General features: G+C 33.9%; 2 protein-coding genes across 2 annotated transcripts; both read right to left on the bottom strand.

Annotated features, from left to right (window-relative positions):
- Positions 1-5328: 5328 nt before the first annotated feature.
- Positions 5329-10721, bottom strand: LOC142627126 (CRAL-TRIO domain-containing protein YKL091C). The gene is made up of 6 exons (XM_075800924.1): positions 10332-10721; positions 10007-10262; positions 8059-8095; positions 6706-6823; positions 6106-6216; positions 5329-5786 (listed from the first exon to the last, which is right to left on the bottom strand). Exons 1-6 carry the CDS (start codon positions 10401-10403, stop codon positions 5658-5660), a joined length of 723 nt encoding a protein of 240 aa, XP_075657039.1. The 5' UTR covers positions 10404-10721; the 3' UTR covers positions 5329-5657.
- Positions 10722-13437: 2716 nt separating this feature from the next.
- Positions 13438-19661, bottom strand: LOC142628211 (two-component response regulator ORR21). The gene is made up of 6 exons (XM_075802266.1): positions 19118-19661; positions 17907-18059; positions 17432-17830; positions 17165-17241; positions 14355-15533; positions 13438-13869 (listed from the first exon to the last, which is right to left on the bottom strand). The coding sequence occupies exons 1-5, from the start codon at positions 19377-19379 to the stop codon at positions 14355-14357; spliced, it is 2070 nt and encodes a 689-aa protein (XP_075658381.1). The 5' UTR covers positions 19380-19661; the 3' UTR covers positions 13438-13869.
- Between the last annotated feature and the right edge of the window lie 4676 nt (positions 19662-24337).

The following is a 24337-nucleotide window of genomic DNA, read 5'->3' as shown; positions in this document are numbered from 1 at the left end:
AAGTCTTCAATCCACATTCAAAATAATATAATTCAACAAAAATATAATATTCATATAGAAATAAGTTCTTTACACTCTAAAAGAAGTGCATACACTTCAACCCAAATTCAAAAAAACATAGTTTAACAAAAATAATATAGTTCAACAATAATATAATATTTTTAGAACTCGCCAAATGATAAGTACCAATATTGAAAAAATTAGTGTAAACAGTAGACTAATCCTGACTATGACTACGATTATCATCCACAGAGAGAGAGAGAGAACAATAACCGGTTTGAGATTTTGTGTTTGAGAATTGGGCATGAGATTATAAGATAGTAGAGTGAGTAGTAAGGCTAAAATAAAATAAAATAAAAATTAGATATTTATAAGAAGGTTTAGAGATTTAGGGTTTGTAGGGTTTAGAGATCTAGGGTTTGTAAAGTTTCAATTTCCAATTATATCTGTACATTCCAAAATAAGGCTGCTGGGCCTAAGGGGAGTTTGGGCTCACAATCTATTTGTATGGTGGGTTTTTGGATTTCCTACCACGGGTTGCGCTATGCTCGGCTCCCGTGTTTCCTGAGTCTCCCCTCTTTTCTCAATAACACTCCCCTTTCTTCCTTGGGGATGATCAGTATTACTTTCTCTAGTCTTTCCACTCTGAAATTGCCAGCCCCCCAACTGAGTTCCCCTTGCCTATTTATAGTGAAGGTTAGTGGAGTGATCATCATCATTCCCCTAGTGGGTGGAATAAGAGGTCCAATACCTTTTCCCCTAAGTGGAGGTTTAATAATGAGTGGGGAAGGTGGCAGTGACATTGGAACTGACTCCACCGCTAGATTTGATGCTTGGCAGGGGCGTTCCCTAGGCAATGGAAGGGAAGTCCAATACCGTTTCGCCTAAGTGGATGTTTGGTGATGGGAGGGAGAAAACGATAGTGGCGTTGGGACCAACCCCGCCAGTAAGTTCTGTGCTCGGCAAGGGCACGCCACAAGCTGCTTCGAGCACTCCGAGCTCAAACCCCTCGGATGGCATGGGCATTACCATGTGTGATTAGTGCGGGGCTCTTATACGAGTTAGTCTTCATGGGCCTCAGGACGATTGGGCTTGACGGGGGGTGAGGTCCATACAATATCCCTTTTAAAATTTTGTAATTACTCACTTTTTTGTTTAAATTTAAAATATATGTTGGATATAAAAAGTATTTGACAAATCTAAAATAAAATGAATATTTATTTGTTATACAAGTTAAACAAGTTATATTAAATGGGTCATTTCGGGTTGACACAAATAAATTAGCGTGTCAAACGTGTCTATTGCAGGTTGTGCGAGTTGACCCGCTTATGACACGTTTCTTATTGTGTCACTTTCGAGTTGATCCGTTTATGACCCAAATCCATTAAGGCACAATCCTAACTCGCAAAAATCCATGTCGGGTTCGTGTCGTGTTCACGAGTTGAGTCGAACATTGACACTCCTTATGCTAGCCTCTCTCCCTTCCAAAGACAGTTTCAAATCTTCATATTTCGGCTTTCTAACAGTAGCCTCTCTCTCTCTTCCTTCCTTTGTCTCTTCCTCTCCTTACAGTATATTAAGACTGACAGAAGCTAGATGATTCAGTTCAGGTATTTCTAAATCCCAGTTTCATAATAATTTAGTGTAAGGATTAGATTAATTGTATTGTTTCTTTTGATTGATGTTTTTTTAATCCTTTTTCAATTTTGGTAGTACCTCTTTCATGCTGTGGCGTGGGGGATTGTTATGTTGATTTTTCTTTCTACTTGATTTTTTTTAGGATGTTGAATTTTTGATTGCTAGGTTTTTTAATTGGAGCTCTACCTCTTTTGTGTTATGGGTTATGTATGGGTCTGTTCATTTTAAGTATTTGGATTAGGTCTTAGTAGTGATTCTGATTTCTTCGTGTAGTGAATCCATTAATTCAATCCATATTTTCGTGTAATGAGAGAGGCTAAATAGTTTATGTAGAGTATCCTTGACATGTGTTGTAGTGGTACACTCTTGCCTTCAGCTAAAGCTTATAAGGCATGAGTGGGGTGCATCTTTCTTCGATGTGGGAGCAAGTCTCAAAAACTGCTCATGTCACTTGAAGAAACAAAGCCGTGCGGGTCCTTCGGCCCCAAAGCGGACAAACTGCTTGTAGGCTTGGAATAAATCCTCCCCCCACAACTATAATGTGAAAAAAATTATGGCAATTCAATCCACATATATGAGCAACTTTCTGTTTATTTGAGAGACCAAGTTTATTATCTTTTTGTTAGGAGTAATTCAATCAAACTTTTTCCCACATCTATTATATATTACATCTCATTAAATTTTATTTTATATTTCCACGCATCGCGTGAGTATACGGCTAGTATGTATTAATAATTAATAAAATAATAATAATCAAATCAAATCAAAACAAAGCAAAATAGTTTTCATTTATAATTTTTTTTTTTTTAAAACATTAAAAAAATAGAACTTGACTAGAATGGTTTTTTTTTTTTTTTTGGACCGGAATGGGATGAAATCTACTACAACGTATTGAAGCTTTGGATCCAATCTAAATCCCTCTACAAAAATTTATAGAATATCATTTTTCAATTGAATATTTTAACGTAATTGTATCAATTAATATATAAATCAAAACTATTTAAATAAATTCATAAATAAACATACATTTTAGAATTTATTGGAATTACTGGATTCAAATGATTTTTTTTTTCTTGAATTTCAAAAATTGTAAATAATGGATTACAAATATAGGCAAAATAATGTAACTCTTTTTTTTTTTTCTTCTTTTTTAAAAAGAAACTCTTTATTTCTAACTCATATGAGAATTTTAACCTATTCAATATTTATACTGTGGAATTGGGCTCATTCCACTCTTGAAATCCTAATAAAAAAAATAACGTATAAAGGAGATGGGGATCTTTCCAATGAAATTATTTAAAAAGAGCCCATCTTGAAATGTTGTGTGCGACGTCCGTTTTCCTAAATGCATGAACTACAACCCAATCTGAATCAACAAAGTATTCAAAATAAACTTAATCCTATCAATAATATTTACATTGGACTGATGAGAAATGAGGGAAAGTCACTCGTGATGATTTTGAAGTTTGTATTGGTTGATGACATGAAGACCATCTCTTTCACAATTTATTTGCATAATTTTTTGCTACTAGACGGGATGTCTTGGCTTCCACTATGAAGTGGGCCTATGCCTTCTATTATCCCTGTCCACACAAAAAAGATTTCTTTGTTATGGAATGGTTCCTCCCCATTGTTACAAATACTGTCTTTTTTTTTTTTTTTTGGCGGGGTGTACTGACGAGTGTGAAATTGTGTGTGCAATTAATACTTCTCATAGTTAAATATGAGCCATTTGATAAGAGATTTTTTGTAATGTTAAAAATAAAGCATGTGGGTTAAAAAATATGTAATGTTATTTATATATTGAAAGCTATTGCTTAAAGAACAATAGAAAACACTCCTGTAAAACCTCTTTCACATTCTCTGGTTTTGCCCTCACGCCCGGGAAGTGTGGAACTCGAGTAAGTTTACTCTTCCTTTCGCTATTGGACCGAACTGGAGTTTTTTGGATGTAATGGAAGCGCTACAGAGGAATGAGGTCTCGCAACCGGGATTAGCAGAGAAGTTTGTGTCCGTGTGCTGGGGTATTTGGAAAAAGAGGAATGTTGTACGCACAGGTGGCTCGGGCAAGCCTGGTAGGACCACATTGAAGCATGCTCTCGGTTTGATGGATGAGTTTCAGTTGGCCAATCAAGGGCTGACGAAGACAGAAGCAGCGAGCCAAGAACCAGTCAAATGGAGGACACCGAGGCAGGGGCATTATAAAATCAATATAGATGGAGCTGTGTTTTCAAGCCAGAAGAAGGTGGGGTTGGGAGTGATGATCCGTGACAGTGCGGGTTGTGTTATAGCTGCATTGAGTAGCCCCATGGCCGCATGGCGGGCCCACTTGATGCTCTTGCGACAGAAGCCAAAGCCATGGAGGTCGGTATGCGATTTGCACGTGATATAGGCGTACGAGATGTGGTTATTGAGACCGATTCGCTGGAACTATACAACGCAGCCCAGGGTGTTTCAACGCCGAGCTCTTTGATTCACTTCATCGTGGATGGCATCCAGCAGCAAAGAAGCTGGTTCAGCTCATGTCCCTGCCCATATGCTCGCACAGTACGCAAAGTCTTTAAATAGCTATGTTGCATGGATGGAGTCTTGTCCGAGCCATATAGAGCAGGCTTGTGCTCAAGACATAGCTGTAACAAAGGTTGCTTAATTATGGGATAAGAGTTTCGCGTTTCCTATAAAAAAAAAAAACACTCCTGTATGTCTAGGTTGCCTATGAGATCTTTGGCTTACTGTGAAATTGAGTGCAGGAGATCATGATGCGTATAGAGTTAATAGACATAAATAAATAAATAAAATAAATCTGAATTTCGGATTTTGATGTAAGATACCGTCACGTGCTTGTGATACTGTATCTTGGAAGTTGGAAGCCGGAGCTCTAAACTGATAAGTGAACAGTTGTCTGGTTCGAACCGAAGAGTTGACCTCAGCTATCCTTTAAGACTTTTTTGAGAATAAACTGCAGATCGAGCATACGTTAAAGACTTACAACTTGAGAACGTGTTAACAACATGGCCAGCTAAATTATTGGTCCATAACTCTCTTCTGATTAATTGATAATATTTAAATTATTCCTATTGTTAATTTTTTTAGTTTAAAAAAAAAAAGTAAAATTATTCTATTCTTGTACATGTTGCCGATTGTCCATTTGTATACAACAAAGATGATCCACAGATCATGATACATTTTGGTGCAAAATTCCTAAAACAATCTTGCAATGCAAAGCACAATATTTTGTTAAGAAAACTAATAAAAATGAAGCGATCAGGAAGTGTTTTTTTTTTTTTTTAAATAAAAATGTAAGAGAATATTTGACCATCAACATTGACATAATTTTAATATGCAACAATGAAATGTTCACTCTCTCAACCACCAATTTTGCAAATGTCTAAAATCTTAGCCTTTGGATTATATTTGGAAATTACTAGGGGCAAAGTCTCTACACATTATTAAAACACTAATGCACTTCAATACAGTCAAATTCTATCCACTCAATTACCCCCATGGACCTCCTCTATCAAAGAAAATTAAAAAAAAATTTCAACCAAGCATGAAACTACTTCCCATTCCTAAGTATTTGCTTAATCACTTTACAAGAAGAAAGAAACTATGCAGAAACAGAGAACCAATACAAAATTCGAAAGAGAGGCTAAAAACAAGAAGAACACACAAGTTGACAATATTTACAAGTTGTGAGAAAATAAAACTGATGGTTGCATTATTTATATGGTTTAGCCAAATCAATTTTAAGCAGAAAATCAGCCCTTTAACCAGATGGAATGAAGCACAATATCAAGCTGAAGCCATTTTGCTGCTTGAATACAGTATTAATGGAATGTTTGGGAAACTTTAAGACATTGGGGCCTCATATAACTACTAATTGCTGCTTATAGCAAAAAGAGATTAGGTCGAGAGTAGCCACCACCTGTTATTTCAACAATAGTATCATTTATGCATGATATTAGTAAGAGTTGTTATTGCAATAGCAGCCACCTACATCTATCTGTGGAATCAACCCCCTAATGGGCTAGTACAACATCCTGAATAGCTACAAGCTTTGCTCGCCCCCCATATTCTTCTGGCAGGACTTCCTCACCAACTTCCTTTATGAAATCTTGTCTTTCATCCTCATTGGTAACAATCACAATCTGCAATCATCCCAAACACAGCCAATTTATTTAGAATTTTAATATAAACATAGAATTTGGTCAACAATATCCCATCTTTTTGAAAATTTTGGAATATGCAGACTCCAGCAATGTATCAATTTTTTCGCAAAAGTAAATTTATTTATTCAGAATATTTAACTCTTCAACGCATTATACATATAATGTTGGTACATTCTTTGTGGGCATACCAACACACTGACTTCCATTTCTGAATAAGGCATATTAGCCAACAGTTTCCATTCTCAAGCATACAAGTCATTGAGTTTATGCAACTTAGTTGTTAACATGTATCACATACCTTTTCCAATGTACCCTTCTCAAGGAAACGAGAAACCATTCTCCAAACGCTCACAAAGAATCGTGGCATGTGTAGAATGAAGCACTTTGCTAAACGTTCAGGGTAGTAAGCCTACACAAAGAAGTTTAGGATAATGTAAACGCAAATATCAACAACAAAAGGGGGAGGGGGGGGGGGGGAAAGCATCGATGTTGCATCACACAGCATCAAACAAGATTTAATCTTTCATCAAGTGGTGCCTTTAATGGACCACAGGCATTTAGGGAAAGCTTCTTTCCATTAATTACGAAACCCTTAACCTTTAGATGGGTATAAACTGATATCTATTCCAGTATTTCCCTTAATAGATCAAAGGCTTTTGAAAGCTGCAAGCCTTTGTTCATTCCAGCATAGGCTTAAAAATTGGGGCAGTACATGACCAAGCCCAAGGTGGGTGTAAATTGTAAAAAAGTTTGGCCTAGATATAGTCTACTGTCTAGAGGTAGTAAATGAGATAAGGGAATAAGAAGAAAAAAAAAAGGCATGAGAAGGGCAAAATCTGGAGAAAAGGAACAGGATATGCCAATATGCTGATGCAGAAAGAAAGAAGATTACAATCACCTGTAGGAATTGAAATCCAGTGATCAATCCTCTCGCATCAATGTTCTTATATCCAATATTCTGTAGGTCAAGAATGCCAATCAACTTTTCATTACCAATTTCTCTTCCTTTGAAAGAACTGAAATAGACAAACCAAAACACCACATGAATTGCTATCTCCAGAAATAGTAAAATTATAGGGGGGAAAAAAGGCATATTAAAGTAAGTGCAGTATGTGATGGAGGGTAAGGTCATGGATACAATTATACAATATGAACTTCGGCACTGCTTGACATGCCAATGCTAAATATCTGTAACAAGGATCACTTCTAGGGCAGAGCCAAACTTTTAACAACTTAATCTAACTGCTATACTTACAGATTCTCATTTTAGATAATATAAACTCATTTCTATTGTTCTACATGAAAATATGTCCTACACTTGCCAATGAATGAAATTAAAATTTTAAATTTCCCCGCCCATTCTGGAGTTCTTTCAGGCAATCTAGCACATATAGCACACTTACAAGACCCCTTCAACGGCACATGCTACTTTGCAGAATATGGATCTTTCCCTCTGCTCTCGCACATAAATATACACCATGTTTCAAGTAACATTTACACCAAGCATGGATTTTATCTCTATACTTGTTACAATTATTTTCAATCCAATCCTTACATTGATAATAAAATCTATGAGCAGTTTCAAAGATGTACTGGCCTTTAATTGCAATCCTGCTCAAAACAATTACCTCCACTATTGCTAATGAGCTCCTGCTCTTCCTAGGAACAGTATAGAGGGTCACTCAAGAGTTCAAAACCCATAGAGTGCATGTTTCCATTTAGTCCCTGAAGTATTAAACATGCCTCAATTTTATTTTTACCTTAAATTATCATCACTGACTCACTATGCAAATGACGACTGCTGATGTGGCATACTTCTTTTGTATTCTGGTAACATATGGAGACACATGACATGCACAGTAGGTACCATAATGTCTTCTATCTATTTTAATGTTTTTTAAATAGTTGATTAACGTCTCCATATATTTTGATTTTGTGAGACCATGAGGCCTAATATGCCACATCAACAGACATGCGCATAAAAAAAAATTGTTACATCAGCAATTGTCTTTCACATAGTGATGGTAAGACGTGATAGAGGTTAAATTGAGCTGGCTTTTTGACTTAAAGGACTAAATTGAAGCAATCGATAGAAGGACCAAATTGGTGTTTGACACATAATTTAGGGATCAAAATTGCCTTTTGGTCAAAGAAAATCCTTGGAATCATGCCTCCAAACAGCTTCACTTCAAATGTTACCCTTCTAATTATTTGTAAGCACATATCAATGTTAGAGAAAATGGGGTTGTACCTTGCTATAGTTTTGTCTAGCAGATGAACCACGAATTCTGCACCAATAGGCAAAACAAAATTAACAAAAGTATTTATTATCCAACAGTTTCTATTTAAAGGAAAGACTCCTCCAAGGAAATCCAAATATATGATTATTTACATTCTATTCATGTTTGTCATTTGCTTATCAGTACACAATGACTGGTTTATCAAGGCTGTAATTTGGGGATTCAAACCATCAGTCCCCAATATCCATTGATAGTAATCTTGAACTAAAATTATTATTTAGAGAAGGGGATGGGGGAGATGACAAATCTTCAAAATAAAGTAAACACAACAAACAAACAAAATTTGTTTCCTATGTTCATGACTTTGTTCCATGTGGCTTACTTCTGAAAATTAATCAACCATTGAATGACTGGCCATCATTAGAAGACCATACAAGACCATAGTTATCCTAATTCGTGATATCTAGAGTTGACATGAGAACTTTGAGATCAATGTGCCCAAGATGTTACAATAAGAAACATTATAGGCTGCAGCTTCAAAAACTATTTCAAGTGTGAGACATGGTACATTCCCAGTTTACCTGACCTCAAATAATGTGGGGGAGGAATTTGACCAACATGAGGGAAATTGAATTAAACAAGCAAACTTGTTGCAAAACGATAATTGTTTAAGATGGTTGATCAATGGAAAACAAGAAGCATTGCCAGAACAAAGTAGAAACCTGATTTTTCGTGCACCAAAATCAGATATTGGAGTTGCCTTCCCTTTGCATTATAAAAATCGGGATTCTTTTCCTTTTTTATTATTATACCATGCTCCATGCACATAATCATTTGTAACCCACATGCATTAGCAGTCTAAGAGAGTTGAGCAAATACCTCTGGTTCTGAACTGAAGCCAGAGCCTCAGTCAACTGTTATACCCATGCAGGTTACCAAAATCAAGAATCAAAAGAAGGCATGATGTTGCAAACTCTAAATTATGTTATAAATATCTTTTAAAATATAAATATATGAATAAGTGGGTTCAAGACACACCAAATGTGCATGTATCTTACCAAAAACAACACATGTACACAGTACACATACACAAACAAGGTCACTCAGGTTACATAAATATTTAGTTTTTTTTTTTGGAAAAAAATGTAATAATATAAAAGAAAAAGAAAAAGAAAAAAGAAAAAAAGAGAGCAATGCATGCATGCTACAAGGTGAGCTGCCAATAAGACATCCCTTTTGGTGACATGGGAACATCATTAGGCCCACCACACCTCTAAATAAGTGGTCCTATCTTTTGATCAATCTTTAACACCAAATTTTATCTAATTAGTGATTTCTAACTATAGGAACTTTTCCTTGTCAGTGGCCATCTGACTCATTTTTATATTGATGGATTCCACGTTCCTAACCTTTTCCAAGCACAAACAATCGTTGGGGAGAGGTTCTGATGACTTCATGATTGCGACCATAACAACATAATTGCCTTTTGGTGGTAAACATCCTAAGCCCATAAAAAAAGGTAACTAGTAACTACCTCACTCATAAATAATGAGCACTTCTGGTGCCAATGGGGCGAGTTGTGGCCAATGGTGTGGTACCAGAATTTTTCATAAATAATCTAATAATGAAAGGCCAATGACACCGTCCAAAAAAACAAAACTACTATATGGTCCCATGAGTCTAGGACACCAAACCAGGTGACACAGTACAATCTGTCCAACCCACATTAATATTCTATGCTGGAACTTTTCTCTTATGGTACATATACTATACATTATGGTCCCTAGATGGGACAAATTGGACTAAAAGGCATCAATGCACTGACTAAACAAGAATGCAATTAATCAAAGTTAATAAAAAAAGGAAGAAGAATTAATTATAACTATGTCAAGACAAAATATAAACTAATTCAATTATAAATTTAACCAAAAAATAAAAGCGTAAAACTAAAATAATTACTCTTAAATTGGACATTATCCTTTGAAGGGAAATGCTTGCTTGCTTTGACAATCATCACTGGGTATTTATCCTTTGATAAACCTTGTAGATAAACTTTTCTGGGTTCCAATTCATCTTGAATTTCAGATTCAGAAATGACCCCATTGGGCACTATTGCAGCCCTCCAGTTTTGCCACTGGACAAACATCTTGGCTGCTTTGTCTTGGTCCATTGACCTTGCAATCAAGAACCTCATAAGTGTTGGGTTCCCATACCCCTGTCAAAGACAAACCCAACATTAAAAATTGAAGCTTGTATGGTTTAAGAAAGGAACAGATTGGTTTACCTCAGTGGAAGAGCCAAGCTTCTCAACTGACTTCCTCATCTGGGTCAGTGCCATTTCTTGGTTTTTCTCCATGTGGGGGGTTCAAGGAAGAGATAATTTTATTTTTGCGATGTTTTGAAAGTGGGAATAAAAAGCACTTTTTGACTCAAAACTCAATTTAAAAAATGTTAACTTGATAGTTTCAAAACTTCAAAATCTGGTTTTTTCAGGATAGATAGATGATGGGGGTATGATGAAGTATGAAGGGGAAGTGAGAGTTGCGTTGACAGAACGGAACTTTGTTAAAGAAGTACTAAAAAGACGAAGAAAGGCGAGGCAGTAGTAGAGCCTCATGAAATATTGGATTGGAAAAGGTAAAAGTAGGACTGATATGGACAGGAACAAGTCCGCAAGGTAAGTTGGACTTGGCACATGGTTAGTCTGTATCTTTAAAGAAACTATAATTATTGTTACTCACGTTGTACACACTAGGTTTTTTTATTTTTTATTTAATTTTATTAAGATAGTCACGTTATTACGTTAACATTGTAATTTGAACATTTTTTCTTACTCTAAGTATTTTGTGCTGGAAGAGATGTTAATTAAGTTACACTTCAGTTGAAATCGTGTTTTTTAAAAAAATAATTTCACAATTATAATTGAAATTTTGTTTTTAAGACACAGTTTCAACTGTGTATACAAGGTATAAGTGTGTAATTGTATATACAATCTTGTATACAATGTGTAAGTATACCGTGTGAATGCAATCTTGTATTCAGTGTGTAAGTATTACACTCATTTTTATGAGGGTTCACAGTATTTTGATTTTTAATAAAAGTCAACAAATGGTCTAAAATGATTGGTTTAGAAACTATTATTAGAATTTTTTTTATGAGGAAAGTATCACAGTTGTTACTTTTTTTCTTTTCTTATATAAAAAAAATTCTAATGATAAACAGAATTTTTTAAAACTTTTTATATTCCTTGTAAAAGTGCTATCAAAACTTTCATAAAATATTCTATTAACAATTGTCCTATATTAACCAAACCATTAATTTTTAATTCAACAAAAAAAAAAAAAACCCTTAATTTTTAAGTGCCTTGTGAAAGCAACATTAAGCATTTCTTTTTCTCTGTTACTCAAAGAAAATAGGAAGAGTTCGGAAACACACTAGTTGGGGATTGGATTGGAGTGCAGTGTAGACAACACCTTGCACATCAACCACCCAAAAATTAGTCCACATGTATAATTTTTCATTTATAAATAATTAAAATTCTATTAGCATCTTGTTTTTTGTAGCTTGAATTCTTTTGCTTATTAAAGAACTCCAAAGTCCAAATGTTTGGTGGTAATATTTTGTCCTAATCTTAGTTCTTAGCTTGTTATAACGGCTCAACAAGGAATCTTTTGATTTGCGGGTTAAATCAACAAGGAATCAATTCACGTCCACAGCAATTATCTTCTACGTTATAAAAAATCTATAAGTCCTTTTAATATTATATAGCTTTCACATAATTTCTCAAGAATAAAAGTCTCCTAAGTACTAACCATCCTGTATTTTAGAAGATGAAAATGCCATTAAATCCCAAGATAATTGGCTTTATATCATAATAATTATCAACCAAAAAAAAATGTGACTTTATTTCATCTTTTTTACTTAAATAATACTTATCTTTATTACTGAAACACAAAAACGAAACCATTTGGATCTTTACATTGTGTTGTTATTGTACTATCAGTTATTCACCTATATATATATATATAAAGAGTGTTATGATCCTAGCGTCTCATATGGATTAAGTACAAGCTTAATCATGTATTCTTAAACTCTTGGGCACTCTCTCCTTAAAAACTATTTTTCAAGGGTGAGCTCTACCTATAGATTCCTAATATTTGGTGTCAAAGTCAATTTTCACGTCGAGTAATCGGACATAGCTTATTGAGTATGAGATCAAATGAGCTGTGGCTTTGTGGTCAAGTCTCAAAGGGGAGATCTAGGGAGCTAACTAAGTCATTTAGCAAGTGCATGAGTATGAATCTCACTAGAAATGACAAACACTCTATTTGGTGGAGGGATGGAAAAGAGTAAAAAGAAAATAGGGAGAAAATATTGTTTTCCCTAGTTTGGTTCAAGAGAGAAAAGAGGGGGAAAAAAATATCACGGACCGCAAATTTTGGAAAAATAAGAGAAAAGAGGCTCTAACTCTTGAATTGTACATTTACCCTTCAAAATGGCCTTCCAAGTCAAGTGAGTCAAGATTAGCTGACCTATTTTGTCGTCATCCTATACGTCTGTTGGTCCTAGATCTATGGATAAAGGATAAAACCCATATACTGACCGTAGTTATATATATATATATATATATACCTTTTTTTCTAATTTGTGTGCGGTTTTTTTTTTTTTTATGAGAAATAATGTGTAGTTGAAAAAAAAAATTAAATTGTTATACTTATAACCAAACAAAAGAATTTTCAATTCTCTCACTTTTCCGTCTTCTAAACCAAACACACTGTAAATTTTTTTTTTTTTTAAATACTCCCAGCATTCTCTCTCTCCAACCAAATGGAGCCTAAGTACCATTACACCTGAAGAGGCATTGAGCCATTGACATTATATTTTAAAGCAAGAGAATTTCCCCTGAATTTATAATTAAATGAACAATAGTAAATTCATCTGCAAGTTGAGAGCTTCAACCAATAGACTTGCTGAAGGGTAGAAAAGAAATAAGAAGCCATGGAGGAATGCCTTTTATCAAAGCAAAATTGTATTTTTAATTTTCAAGGTCATAGGCTGAGAGATAAAACAGCTGAAAGCAGATGAGAATGATCTCAGTTAAATACCACAAAATCACTTATCTTAAAATATATCTTCAAACACCTAAGCATTTGAACCATCTCACGCAAAAATCAACTTCAAATATAAATCGGTCGACCAATTTGGTGAGTTATGAGCAATGTTAACAATAGCAATCCACCAATACAAACCATGCTGTTGGAACAACACAGTTGAGGACTCCAACTTGATCCACTGATGCCAGCTTCAAGGCTGACCAGACGAGTCGAACGGGTTGCAAATGCAAACTGCCCAACAGAATTCTCAGTTTTGAGATTTTTGGCCAAATCGGGTTTAGTAAGGTTAAGTTCATTAAATTAAAATAGACATATTTACAACTACCTGATTGACGTGTAATAAATAAATGAGAATTTAACATTTTAAACCCGAATAACTACACAATTATGCTGGCAAGATGCCACCATGTTGGACACCAATTCAAGCTGTTGTCTGACACAACTTATTTTTCCTAGAGACTAATTAAAAGGTAATCAAACTTTCCTAAATGCATGCAAACCTGCCCCCAGCACATCAGAGAAACCTTCCAAATAAAGAATCCCTTTGAAGAGGCTCCACAGGAAGCCGAGTTTGGTTCAGGCAGTGGCAATCAGATCTATACTAACATATTACAGACTTTTTAACAGGAATCCATCTGATCATTTGATGATAAGAAGCAATTGGCCCTCCTTGGGAGTTAAGACGCTAGCTACCCATACAATGTAACCCTGTTGAAACAAAATAAAAATTGAGACATTAGACCAATATTAGTAAAGATCAAATCTACAAGCCAGGGTGTGTAGCTTCTTGATGAGTTTGTATCATATGCAATGATCAATAAAAGAAAACATTGTCCATGCATGTTATAGAACATGCACAAATATAACTATTCATGACAATCTATAGAAATTAGATTAATCAATAAATTTGTCTTGGGTGTGTTTCTCATATAGTAACTACTACTTAATTAGAAAACAAGTAGTCAAATGCAACTACTAAAAAGCCATATTATGGTCCTCCCATCACGTGTAACTATGGAAAGAAATAAATAATATGTAGGACTATCAAAGAAAAGGAATTGGGCAGCTTAAAAAATAAGAGGCCCCCAATTAGAGTGATTATTTAAAAGCATAAAACTTCGAGAAATTTGGTATGCATATATACATAGAGCATTAAAAAAAGTTGATAATCCCCAGGTAAAAAACCAATTTACCTATTCCGTAAAAACACTCATGATATCATTTGACGAAAATTGTTGTAATACTGGTATGCCAACTTTTGTGTTATCCATAAAACCAACACTTGGCTCCTGCTTCACTCTGATTCCATTGTTCTCCATAAACAATTTTCCATGGTTCATGTTGCCCATTGGTGATTCAAATTCATCTACTGCAAAACGACTTGGAATGCAAGTCCCTTTACCAACAAATCCAAGATTTTGAAGAGGTCCTTGATCAAGCACTTCACCTGTTTTTGAACCATATGAACCCTGAATATCATGCATATTAGGAACAAATCCAGGCTGTCTGGCATTACCAAATGTAATGGTCGAGCTTTGAACTTGCCGACCCATGCTACTGTCAGCATTTCCAGAGCAAGACGATACGGAAGGAGATATAGAACCTGGGCCTGAGTAGCCACTAAGAGCGCCTGTAGTTTTCAGATCCCCATTAGAGAAGTGTCCAATATTGACCAAGGAATTATTTGACTGGGACGAGAGAAGACTGTAATCAATAACAGAATTCCTGTTAAAGCTGCAATTCTGACTGACTGAAGCAGGACTATTTCCTGCCTGAAAACTGGCAGACTGAGAAGGAACCACTAGGCAAGACGGCTGCACATTGATTGTTCGGCTAGGCTCAGGGGGCATGGACTGCTGCTGTGACTGTTGCTGTTGTCGTTGCTGCTGCTGCAATATATCCATTAACATGTTGCTATTCTGAGTACTCAGCCCACTAAGATTGCTACTAGGCACAACTGTATTGAGGTTATTAGATGGCCACACTCCAAATCCAGAGGAAACATCCTCAACAGAAGAAATCATTGATTGTGGAAAGTGTTTTGAAACATTGGATGGGCATTTTACTAAAGGCTGACCAAATGCCACACCATGTTCAATGGGGATTCGCTTTGGTCCTTGTACAGATGCTTGAAGAAGAGTAGGCTGGTCCATTCCTGGAATTAAGTTGGCTGTTGGTCGACCTAAAAGCTCAGCATGCAGGGCTGCTAGCGTTTGGGGAGGAATTTGGCCAGAAGCAGCCAAAGCTTGGATGTCAAATCGCCCAAGTGAACCCAGTTTCACATTTGGGTCCACAGGTCCACACATGGTATTAGAAACTCCACTTTGTTGTTGAGCAACCCCACTTAATCTTTTCAAATATAACCTAAATTTCTGCAAATTGACAACATAGTAATACAGGATTATGAATATTAACATTTAATGAGTAGGATCCAGTTGCAAATCATATGCATGTTAAAACACGATGTTATAGCTGCAATATACCCCTCACATTACAAGTTGCATGTCTTCTTACATAAAGGAAAAGTAAGGAAGTAAATAATTCAGATCATGACCAATCCAGTCAGATTTCAAGTTTATAAAGATATTATTAAGGAATCAACACAAACCCACAAATTGACATTCAAATTTCAATTAAAAGATCCAACATGAACCAATCAGACTTGAACTTATGTGGATTCAGTTTAAACTAGGACAAAAATCATACAATTTTACCACCAATAAGCTTTAGCTCATATGGCACTTGCTTCCCTTGTAGGAGCAAGGTGGACGGTGAAATCTCGGGTTAGAGACTCACCAGATGTGTGGGCAACTTACCAATAATTTTTTTTTAAAGCAAAAATCATACACTTTTACAAATGTTTAACCATCAATGGTGTTTTATATTCTTTTTCTCTTATAAACTGGTTTCAACATAAATTTTAGATTATTAATATCAAAGTTGGATCCACATGCCTTTCTCAATCTCATTTGTTCTTGATGGTGGGTGTCGAATCCAGTGTTTGTTGTTGGATTGTTTTTTTGGTGGATTTTGGCTTGTCTTGGCAGATTCAGCACTCCCCAGTTGTTTTTGGCAGATCTGGCGCCTTTCAGTGTTTTCCAGCGTGTTCTGGAGCTGCTAGTGTTAGCTGTTGGTCAGAGTTGACAGGGAATACCCCTGTTTGGTTCAGTGTAAGCTATTCCCTTTCCAAGATAAGGATAACTTAATCCTGGATAAGTATAAAACTTGTTTGGCGAATAAGGAGTTTTTTGTGTACAAGTTTTGGCTATTCCCTATCCAAATATTGTTTGGTTTTATTTTTGGCTTTTTGGGTATATGTATTGGCTGTCCCTTATCCATGATAAGGATAACCTAACCCCTCTATAACCTTTGTTTGGAATTGAAGAACTTCAGCCGGTTCATCTCATTTTACGGTCGGTTCCCTCAAGTTTTGGCTGGTTCACATTGTTTTCAGCCTCTTCATGTAAGTTGTCAATTGTGTGTTACAAGCTGGACCTATATGACTATATGCTCTAGCTTGGGGGGGAGTGTTAAGGCATTGGGTTTATCTTGATGTAATGGCCCAAAAGGCCTAGTTATGTTGAAAGCCCATGTTGGGCTAACCCTAGTATCTAGTCTCTATATATACCCTATTAAGGGTTCACTGCAATTGTCAACCTGAGTATACAATAAAGATGTAGCCGCTAGGGCTTTATTATCTAGTCTCTAATCCCTTGTGTTCTTCTCTCTTTCTTGCTTCCACTTCTCTATATTATTTTATTCTTGTGTAACAAAAAGATAACACATGCAAGCATAGAAGACAGATATGCAATATTTCTACTATTCCTCATTTTGTCAAGGAATTGTAGAAGAGGGATCTTATTGCTACTTCTTTTGGTTCTTCATGAAACTTCAGTTTACCAAGATATATATATATATATATATATATATATATATATATATATATATATGCATGCATGCACGCATGTATGTATGTATATGCATAAGTAGGACTGAACCAAACCTGTAAATGGCTTGCAACATTCTCTCTAGTTAAACCAGGTACATTCATTAATTCCAAAATCCGCTTTGGCACAGCTTCTGAAATGGAGATCACAAAGTTCTAATCAACAAGGATCGAATGGAGAAATAAGCACATAAAATCAAATATCCGAACATACTCTATTGAACTGCAGTCACTACCCCATCCCACAATATACAACATCAATAGAATTTAAATTATAAAAATAAAATAACATAAAATCTAAAAGAATTTAGTTGAAAGTCATACTATCAAGTCCGAGTTGGTTCACAGCGCTAACAAATTGCTGATGGAGTTCTACTGACCAGACTACACGTGGTTTCTTTGACGTGGACGGATCATCGTTTTCCAGTTCACCATCATCTTCATCTTTAACGTTGCTCCGTTTTTTCTGAGCTTTCAATATTCCGTCTGTTCCTTCATTAGCAGAAGAAGCATATTCTGAATCATCATTCCCCCGTTTATGCCGGTCATTCTCTTCCACGCTACCAGAATGTTCAACTTCTTTATTCTCATTCCATTTTTTCCTAACAACATGCTGCCATATATTCTTGAGCTCTTCTTCACGTATAGGCTTAATCAAATAATCACAAGCCCCATGTCTAATTCCTCTCATCACAGCACTTGTTCTACCATCAGCAGACATCACTACATAATATATTGACATGTTAATATATATAATAAAAAAATTATCACATTTTTCTGCAGGAAATCTGATACTCACTAATAACAGGGAGATCCATTTCTAGCCCAACAAGCTCTAGAAGTTTAAAACCATCCATATCAGGCATATGAACGTCACTAAGCACCACATCAAAACACCCTTTCCTCTCTCGTAGAAGATTCAAGGCAACAGTGGCCTGAGAGCAAGTAGTAACTGCAACCAATGAAAAAATGAGGCATAAGACAACAATAATCACAAAACATCACATCACTGACAATCATGTTAGTCATACACACAATTTCATATTATTCTCACAAGCATGCTCTATTCATTAATTGTGAAGCATATCATACATCCATTTCCCAACCATTCTGGTTAGTGCCAAACAAAAAAGGTAGTCAATAACTTTATACATGTAGTATTGCCTATCAGGAATGGGGCTCTAATCAAGCCAAGTCAAGTATTTGTAGCTACTTCATAGCATTCCAAGGTCAAATGAGCTACAACATCAAACAGATATAGTCTCCAGATATCAAGGACATGACTTCTTTCTTAAATTAACCATATTAAACTTCATGAAAGTGACATAAAAGAATTGTCTTCCGAAAATTCTTAGCTTTCTACCACGAGAGAATTGATACAATGAAATGTAATCTAACTCAAATGATCTGTCCCTCACGCTCACGGTAAATCAGCCATGTTGACTCCTTAGCAATGTCATAATTTCAAGCATCAAAGAGAGTTTAGTAACTTTGGCACTTCGATCAAACTCATCATCGCTTATCCTCACTTTTTTGCCTCTCATTTCACACTAGCAGTACATAATAGATAGCAAGTAAACTTCATTATCCACTATTTCAAATTAAATCACTTCCCAATTGCAAACTAAAAACAAACCCACAAAAAGCCTTCAGCAGAAGTAACCCATTTCACCCAAATCTTCAACATGAAGAAAAAACAGTGATTCCTATTTATCAAAAGAATTTAACACACACACACACACACAGCAACTAAAATTCAAATCTCTAAGCAGTAAAACGACGAAAAGTGCATAAAAGCCCCAAACAAAATTAATCGAAGAGTCAAAATAAACTTCACGACAAACGAATTCAACTACAACTACAATCCAAACGCATTAATTACATCTCTGACCAATCAAACAAGTCAAATTTACCGAATTACACCAACCAAAGAATCAAAGAAACCCTAATTGTCCATCGGTAAACTAAGTAAAAAAAAAAACAAGACTACAGATGGACGGACGGACGGACCTTGATACCGGCACCGGCGGAGCATCTGCTCGAGAATCCGGAGGCAAGTGACGTCGTCGTCGACAACCAAAACCCTAAGTCCAACCGGAAATTGATCGGAAATTACGACTAGTTCAGTTGCGGCGGTGCCGGAAGCACAAGAAACGGCGACGCCTTTGCTTGAGGCGTAGCTGGTTGCTCCTCCTCCTCCTCCACCACCACCGCCGCCGCTGGTGCTGACGCTGGACTGAGCCGCAGCCACTACTCTCTGCATAGCCGCCATAGTAGAAGCTAGAAAGCACAACCAAAGGATTAAACTAAAACCCTACTACTCTCCTACTTGGTTCTACTACGTTGTCGAATTCAACATGTTGAGGCTCTAATGGAGTCAGATCTGGTAAATATTGTTACTAGAATCTGCGGGAATTGAGAATAGATCCGTGTGAGAATTGAATGAATCAGAGGATTTAGTTTTACGGGAAAATATAATACAACGTCGAATTGAAGTGAAGCCCCAAAGAGACAGAGAAAGAGAGAGAGAGAGAGTAAATAAATAAATAAATAATAGGGAAAATATTGAAAATCGGGCTCTTAAATAGTGATAGGGCAAAAGGGGTACTGGCTCTGGCATATATTACAAATTTACTACCCAACTTAGCACGGGTTTGTCAAAAATTAAAAAATTAGTTTATTTTATTATTTAACTTATTCTTTGTAGTATTTATGGGCTTTACTGTACTTTTTGGTACTATTTATGAGTTTTATTGTACTATTTCAGCTAACTTTTATTTGTATCTACAGTACTTTTAGCAAAAAAATATTCTATTTTAGCAAAATAAATATATTTCAAACAAACTTTTAAGGAGAATTTTTTTTTACCAATATAGCAGCGGTGAGAAGTTATTATTGAATGACAAAAATGTGACGTTAATGGTAAGTCTAGACAAGGTGTACCTAATTATTTATTTATTTAGTGCCTTAAGAGAGCAATAAATGTGTGCTCTCCTTTTTTTGATAAACATGTGTGCTCTACTTCTTACATAAATGGTAACTCCTTCTTATATGAATGGTAAATCTTGCTGTAAATTTAAAATTTAATTAGTGATATTCAGTCTTTCACTATTATGTGAGAGAGGAACATATATTTATTGTGCTCCCGAAGTAATGAATTAGCACTCCCAAATGAGAATTAGCAAAAGTTGTAAACTCAATTGTTGTATAAGACATTATGAGAATCAGTCAAAATTGCAAACGTAATTTTTGTAAAAGGATTAAGGATTGGATCTAGTGACAAGTTGCACTGGATTCATCTAGATGATATCATGTGACTGTGTCTACTATTGGATATATGTGTCATCATTGTACGAGTAAGTCCAATTGGACACTTGATCCAATTCAAGTCTTTATAAAAAAACACTCGCGTGGTGAGTTCAATGTGCTCAAAGACATAAGCTTGGAGGCCCCAACTTCCATTCGCAACATTGTTTGGTTCATGTGATTTTTCTTATGGGTTGTAAATTGTAATTAGAATAGCCTGAGCAAAAGTCCACTTCCTTAACCAAAAAAATAATAATTAATTAATTACTGCCCTTATTTGCAATGTATCTATTTTTTTTTGGGTAAAATTATTTGCAATGCCCTTATAATTGGTATTTCTGGATAATGTAATACTTAAAATAAAGAAGAGGAAATAATTAAAATAAAAAAAGAAAATGACTGGAGGTTGGAGTTACTAACTAAATGGAGTGTGGTCTGGTCGGTTGACAGTCGCCAATAGTAACACTTTTGGCTTTTAAATTTTTTAAATTATTATTATTATTATTATTATTTCTAATAAGTTCAATTTAAACACAAACTCAATTTTGATTATTTAACTCAAAGTCAATTATGTACACTCTAAATGCACTGCAAACCCAATTTTTTTTAACCCTAATCCAAAATCAACGCAAAATCACCACAAAAAGTAAAAAAAAAAAAAAAAAACTATTTCTCCCCATCCTCTCTCTTCTCTAATTGAGGTCTGGCCGTTGACAGTCGGCAGTAGTAACACTTTTGGCTTTTAAATTATTATTATTATTGTTATTATTATTATTATCTCTAACAAATTCAACTTAAACACAAACTCAACTTTGATAATTTAACTCAAGGTTAATTATGAACACTACAAACACACTGCAAACCCAATTTTTTTTTTAACCCAAATCTAAAATCAACGCAAAATCAAAAAAATAAAAAATAAAAAAAAACTATTTCTCCCCATCCTCTCTCTTCTCTAATTTTTCCTCCTTCATCCTTACAAAACTTCTATGACTTACTTTGGACTGAACTGAAGAAGGGGACTAATCAGCTCCACCCATCTGTGACTCTATTCTCAGTTTCTTCCTCTCTCTCTGCGTTCCAACTTCAAACTCACTAATCACTATGTTAGGGATAAGTTTGATTTACTATTCTTTTTCCCCTTTTCTTTACTCATTTGCCGTTTATGAAGCAAACAACTGGTCTGCATTGCTCCAATTTCCAAGAGAACGTGCACCATGTGTGGTTAAAATTTGATTTGATTTGATTTTTTATTTTATTTTATCGATTGAAGTTGTGGCCAGGTATGACTCCTCTTTCTTCTCTAATTGTTGTTAAAATAATATATATTATACTACATAACATTATAATATATATATATATATATATAACTATTATACATCATATAATATATATCTATATATATATATATATATATATAAAGAAATATAACAGGATTTTTTGGGCTAAGCAAAACAGTTTATCATTATTTGTTTATAGTAATTGATTATTTGATTAGATTTTTCATATATTGAGATTTGTCTACTTTCTAGCGAATCTTTAATTTATTATTATTTTTTTATGAATGAATAATTTGTTATCCCCTTCTTTGTCACTCTTATATTTTCTTCTCCTTTACTTTGATAAAAAAAAAAATTTATTTTATGGTTTTTTATGTATTTTTTAAATAGTGATTTTCGTACATAAATTACCAAACCTTACGTCCTATATATGATTTCGTTTACAGTTTAGACCCGTTAAAATTTAAAACTTATTACTTTATAGGTTTGTGTACTTTTTTTTTTCTTATATTTCTCTTTTGAATAGTCATGTATTTTTTGAATTGTTTCAATAACTTATTCTTTAATTATATATCTTTTTTGGCATTTTAGAAGTTTTAACATTTGAATTTGTGTTAGTTTTTGCAATATTTGAACATGTTTAGCATATTTCAATGACTATACCATGTATTAATCTTTGGAAGGTAATCAATTTTTCTTTTATATTTCTCTATTGTGTAATCATATACACTTTGTTTTGTTTCAAAATTTATAGAAAGTAAATCTTATGATTCTTTAATATTTTTTGGTATTCAAAAGTTTTAACATCTGAATTATTTTTTTGATAGTAACACATCTTTCTCTTATATTTCACTGTTGTGTAGTCACACACACATGTGTGTGTGTGTATATATATATATTATCTATAATTTGTAGGCTCTAAATCTTATAATTCTTTTCAATAGTTATAACCATGAATTATTCTTTTGAATGTAACTCATCTTTCTCTTATATTTCTCTATTATTTAGTCATATATATTTTGTTTTGTTTCAATAATTTCTAAGCCATGAATCATCTAATTTTTTAATATTTTTTGGTATTTCAGAATTTTTAATATTTGAAACTTCATCATTGAAAATAACAAAATCCATGCAAACATTAAAATAAAAGTTAATGTTATATGAATATTAAAAAATTTATAAATTAGAATAGTATTCCTGAATACTAATTTACTTTACGTGAATAGAATATATGATTTTTTTTTCTCTTAATGTTTAAATGTGCATTTTTATACAGGATTCCTGAATATTAATTTAAATCCGTGCAATATATTAAAATCTCTATGTTATTTTACAAATTTTTTGTAAGTCATTACACATTCAAGTAATGACTTCTTCGTTAAATTGTAACACAAATTAAAGTCATCCAAGGGCAAATCGTACAATGATGTAGTTTTTTAATCAATTTAAGATTTTATAAAATTATTTCAGTCAGCTTCACAAATAAGTGGGTTCCTGTGCATGACACAAGTTAGAGACTAGTTATTATTATTATCATTATTATTATTATTATTATTATTATTATTATTATTATTTATTTTTAATATGATTTTACAATACTTTTGTGGTTTTCTTTTCCTGCAAACATCATCAATGATTCAATCCTTTCACCTACTTAAAGATTTTATTGCAAGTTGAAATATGTTTATTTTTAAGGACTTATATTATAAATAATTTATACCGTAGTTATTTTATAGTAAAATTATTCGTGTGACATAAGAAACATTAAAACTCTAATCAAAACAAAAATTTGCAATATTTTTATAATACTCCCTAATTTATCTATCATTTAATTCTTGGAGCTACCATAATCTATAATTTTTTTTAATGACTCATATGTGAGGTGTTGGCAAATTTGATGTTGTGAATTTTTGTAATCACCAAAATTTAATATTTATGAAATAGATTTTTTAAGCTAAAAGGAGAAAATAACCATTTCTAAAACTCATAAACAGTTTATATTCATAAAATAGAAAATTAAAGTTATAAGCTTAGAATTGATTTAAATAAATTATAAATAAAAAATTGAGAAAAATAAAATTATAAAATTTATTATCTATAATATTATTCTCATATAAGATATTATTGAGAATGCAAGAAACACCTAGGATTTTGTTACTTGGATGGAAGACTCTCCCATTTTCATTTATTTTAAGTTAGCTCATAATGTAGAAATGAAGAACATATTTAGTTACAAAGATAAAATTTTCAAGTTTGAAGTGAATATATATATATAGGCCAAAATTTAGGTATAATACTTATATACTGTTCTATAGGTTCTCTTCTTAAAATTCAACTATGTGGTAGTATTTAACTAAAAATACACTTCTATCCCATAAAAAAAAAGTCACATGATTGAATTTTAAGAGGAGAATATAAGAAACAATACCTAAGTACTTTACCTAAAATTTGTCCATATATATAAAATACTATGTGATGTTATTTCTATGAGAATTGAGACAAGCTTTGATGTTAAGACAACATTTTATTGCTTAACTTAGTAAAAAAAAAAAGACAACATTTTATTGTTAACAATGTCTTTTACTTTATGGTCCACTAAAAATAATGAAAAACACGATCTTTCATTATTTTTTGGAAAGTTTTT

This window comes from Castanea sativa, chromosome 3 (genome assembly GCF_040712315.1).
Source record: "Castanea sativa cultivar Marrone di Chiusa Pesio chromosome 3, ASM4071231v1".
NCBI lineage: Eukaryota > Viridiplantae > Streptophyta > Magnoliopsida > Fagales > Fagaceae > Castanea > Castanea sativa.
This window is presented reverse-complemented; position numbering and strand designations above follow the sequence as displayed.